The following is a 4,659-nucleotide window of genomic DNA, read 5'->3' on the forward strand; positions in this document are numbered from 1 at the left end:
GCCCTTGCCTCTGCCCTTTGACGTCTCACCGCCCGTGCCCGTGCCTCGTGTGTCGTTCCGTTGTGTTGCTACTCGTATTGTTCGTGCAGACGCCGCGCAGCGCCTGGAGACGGAGAAGCGCGAGCTCATCGAGAAGCTCAAGAAGGCCGTGGGCGCCGGCAAGGCCATGAAGAAGCAGCTGGAGGACGCGCGCGCGGACTGCGCGCTCAAGGACGAGGACCGGCAGCACGTCGTGGCCAAGCTGCAGGACGTGGTGGGCCGCTACCAGGCGCTGCAGCAGCAGCTGGAGGCCAAGGACGGAGAGCTGCAGCTCGCCAGCTCTAAGGTCGAGGCCTTCCAGGTGGAGCTGCAGGCCCAGCAGCAGCAGCTCAGCGACGAGCTGCAGAAGGCCGGCGCCAAGCTGGCGCAGGAGGAGGCGCGCGTGCTCGTCTTCCAGGAGGAGAACAACAGACTGACCAACCAGGTGGCCGCCATGCTCGAGGACAAGCAGCAGCAGGAGCGCGAGACGCAGGAGCTGGTAGCGGAGAACCACAGCTTGCAGGCGAAAGTGGACGATCTGGCGCAGCAGCTTAGCGGCGCCAGGCAGCAGCAGGAAGACACGGAGCAGATGTACCTCGAGGTGGCGTCTAGGCTGAACCAGGCGCTGCGGGACAATGACGAGCTCAAGAAGGCGAAGCGAGCGGACGGCGACGCGGATGCTGATGCTGACGATGCATCAGGCCGCACGAAGGAGTTGGAGACGCAGATTGCTGCCTTGGAAGTTAAGTCAGGCGAGTGGAAGGCGGAGCTGGCGGCTAGCACGGAGAAATGGGAGCTGGAGAAGCAGCAGCTCGCGCAGCAGATTGAAACGCTAACTTTGTCCAGCGAAAAGGCCCAGGCAGAGCTCGCCGACGCTGCCGAGATCCGCGAGAAATTGCTTGTTCACGTTGGCATCGATTTGTCCTACGAAAGTATTGAATCGCTTCTGGATACCAAAAACAATGAAATCCAGATGCTGACGGAACAACTTGCGGCCGCGGAAGCGCCTAAAGAACAGGCTATCCGCGAGGCAGTCAGTGCTGCTATTGTTGAGGCGGAAGGGCTTCGCGATCAGTTGGAGGCGCTGCAAGGGCAGTACGAATCGTTGACTACCGAAAAGGTTGCGGCTGATAAGACGGTGGAGGAGCTCCGTGCAGAGCTGGAACGAGTAGCAGAAGAGCACTCTACTTCTCTTTCGGCTAAGGAGGATGAACACCGACAGGCTTACGAATCGCTAGAAGAAAAGCAGGCGGGATACGTGACGCAGCTGGAGGATTCGCAGACGCAGACACAGCAACTGAGCGAAGATTTCGCTACGATCAGGTCTAAGATTGAGGGGTTGGTTGCTGCGCTGCAGATAGACACGCCGAAATCTGTATCAGATGATGCAGCGGACTGCCATAACTCCCAAATGGTGGAACTACAATCGTACCTGAAGCACATCCAGGAGGAGCTTGTTGGGGCTGGCAAGGCGGACCTTCAAAGCGACGTAGACGACCTACAGGAGAGGATACGCGCGTACGAGACTGAAAACCAGCAGCTGGTAGCCAAGCTAGAAGAGTGTGAGAACCAACTTAAGGCTCGTGCTAGCGAGATCGAGAAGCTTGCTGCTAGAAGAATGTCTGGTGATACGGACAAGTGTGCATCTTCGAGCGAAGACTCAGCCTCAGTCACATCCAACGGTGAACCTGCAGAAAGCTTCAGCGGAGACGCCTCTGACCTTGAACGCGAGTTAGAAGCGACAAAGGCTCATTTGCACGCTGTCGAGGCAGAAATGGCAGCTTGCAAAGCTGAAAACTTGCGGATGATCTTCGAGGTCGCGAAAACTGCGGATGGTGTTTCGAAGCTCAAGCAGGACCACGAAACATTACTGGAGACGCATCAAAAGAAATCGTCGGAGCTGGATGCAATGATTGAGGAGCTTGAATCGATGAAATCAGCAAACCAGGCGCTCGAGTCGGATCTCAAGAGTAAGACTGAGGATCTACGCTGCCACCTCGAGACTTCCGCCATGCAGAAGGAGGATCTTCAATCCATTGTTGCTAATCTGAGTACTGCTGTCGACAATGCAGAAAAGGAGAAGCACAAGATCAAACGTGACCTGGAGGATATCAAGAACGAAAACGACGTCCTCGAGGAGCGGATTAGCGAACTGCACGCCGTTGCTGACAGCAAGACTGAAGCAGACGAGTGGCAGGAAAAGGATCGCGAGGTTGAGGAGCTGCGTTCATCGCTCGTCCAAGCTAAGGTTGACTTCTTGGAGCAGAAACACCAGCTTACTGCCCTAGAGAAGAAGCTGGTTGCGGTCTCCAAGTCGAGTGGCCCCGCCTGTACGATCAACAATGCCTCTTTGGAAGCTGAGCGACGAGAGTTTGAGGCTGCTTTGATTGAGATGATCGAGATGGAGAAGAAACTTCAAGTGGCATACGAGGCTAAGCAGAGTCTTGAATCGACCCTGCAAGAACGTATGGAGGCGAAGAACGAGCTTGAAAATCGTCTGTCTGTTGCAGAAGACAAGATTGCAGAGCTGGAGCAACAGTTAGAGCAGAAGGTTGCTCTCATTGCTACCATTGAGGAGCAGTTGCGGTCAGTTGAAGAAGAGCGAGAAAAATTAGCGGATGAGTTTGCAAAGACCAAGTCAAAGCTGGAGCGCAGCCGTGGAAAATTGGAAGAGAAAGCGATCGAGTTCGAGGCGTTCAAGACGACTACTAACATGCTTAAGGATGAGCGCAGTCGCCTGTTCAATGAGATCGCAATGCTCAAGGACAAAATCGCGAAGTCGGAGGTTCAAAAGGCTGCAATGGCTGACTCGCAGGAGCTTGCTAACGAAGAGCTAGAGGAACAGCTCAATGAGCTAGCTGATAAGATTGCAGAGATTGAAGCGGAAAAGCAGGACCTCCGAGCTAGGCTTGAAGATACTATCTACCGTTCCGAGGAGGATATCCACCAACTGAGGGAGCGGCTCTACATGCTCGAGGAGGAGAAGTCGGGTCTTGACGATGAAAACTATAAGCTCGAACGAACCATCGAGAGCTTGGAGGGGAAGCTTGACTCTCTCGAAGAACAGAAGGCGGATCTCGAGGCATCAAACGCCTCAACCTCGGAGCAGTTAATTCTTTTGGAGGATCGGGTGGAGAAGGCAACAAACGAAATTGCTACGCTATCGGCCGAGAAGGACAATCTTGCTGAGCTGCAGCAGTCTTTGGAGGAAAATGTCTCCTTTCTTCAGGATGAAAAGACTAAGCTTGAGCAGACCTTGGAAGAAACAACTGGAAAATTACGTGACGAATTGGAGCAAGTGACGGCACAGGTTGAGGCACTGCAGGTTCAGCTTTCTCAGAGTGCTGCTGAGAAGGACGAGGTTTCAGCAGCGCTGTCGGAGCTTCAGGAGCGTGCTCAGGTTGACAACTTGGCTCGCGAAGAAGTCGCTGCGAAGCTTGAAGCACAAGCTGCAGAGAATGGAATCCTTGAGAACAAGATTGCAGTCTTGAAGCAGATGGCTGAGAAGGCACTGCAGTCACTGCAGGCAAGCCGCGACGAGTTGTCAGAAGCCGAATCGCGCGCCGCAGTATTGGTTGAGGAGCGTGATACAGTAAAAGCATTGCTGCAAGAGAAGGAGTCCGCCAGCGAGATCTTGACTGCTCAACGTGAAAAGTTGCAGCAGGAGGTCGACAAGCTCACGAGTGAACTCAAGAACCTGCAACAGACGCATTCCGAGGAGATTGGTGCAGCCGAGGAGGTTATCAGTGGCTTAAAGGATGCTGAAGCGAAGCTAGTGGAATCTTTGGAATCAGTCAAGCGAGATCTGGCTGAAGCTGAATCGTGCGTGATGGTGTTAGTTGAGGAGCGAGATGCAGCAAGAAAGGATCTAACTGCCAAGGATCTGAAGATTGAGATGCTGACAAGCCAGCAAGGAGAGCTCGACTTGGCAGCTCAAAAGTTTGAGACTGAGTTAAACGCCTTGCGATCCAAAACCTCAGCTGAAGCGCAAGCAACTGAGGAAACCATTCGTAACCTGGAGGAGTCAAAGACCCAGGCAGAGGAAACAGCTCGCCACCTCAATGACTTGTCGGCTCAAGCTGAAGAGGAGCTGCAGGTGATCCGGGAACAGCTTGCCCAGTCAGAACTGCGGGTTGCAGCACTCGAACAGGAACGTGATGCCACTCGAACTTCATTGAACGAAAAGGTATCGACGCACGAAACTTTAAGTGCACTCCAGGAGGATTTGCAGAATAAGGTCGATGCCCTAGAGACCGAGTTGAAGGAGCTTCGGGAGACAAGCTCGGCAGACTTGGCAGCTGCAAACGAGACTATCGCTAGTCTGAAAGAAGCAGAAGCCGAAGAAGTAGAGACTTTGGCTTCTCTTCGTCAGGAACTGGCGGAGGCAGAAGGATGTGTGATGGTTCTAGTCGAAGAGCGCGATGCGGCGAAGAAAACACTCAGCAAGAGAGATCTTACTCTCGAGGTTCTCAGTTCGGAGCATGGCGAGCTGCAGCTGAAAAGTCAATCCGTGACCACTGAGCTGGAAGCTTTACGGATCAAAAGCTCAGCGGACGCCCAAACTGCAGAGGAAACCGTGCAGGCTTTGAAGGAGGATATCAAACGTGTAACGGAGTCACTAGAGACCGCTCAAACGGAGCT

At 53.9% G+C, this 4,659-nt stretch overlaps 1 protein-coding gene across 1 annotated transcript; it reads left to right on the forward strand.

Moving 5' to 3' along the window:
• Positions 1 to 472: 472 nt before the first annotated feature.
• On the forward strand, positions 473 to 3,007 carry PHYSODRAFT_462902 (hypothetical protein; the record flags this gene model as incomplete). The annotated part of the gene is made up of 2 exons (XM_009526930.1): positions 473 to 760; positions 815 to 3,007. Coding segments are annotated over 2 exons (2,481 nt in total), but the record flags the coding sequence as incomplete, so codon positions are not given.
• Positions 3,008 to 4,659: the final 1,652 nt, after the last annotated feature.

The sequence above is a fragment of the Phytophthora sojae genome (assembly GCF_000149755.1).
Source record: "Phytophthora sojae unplaced genomic scaffold PHYSOscaffold_3, whole genome shotgun sequence".
NCBI lineage: Eukaryota > Oomycota > Peronosporomycetes > Peronosporales > Peronosporaceae > Phytophthora > Phytophthora sojae.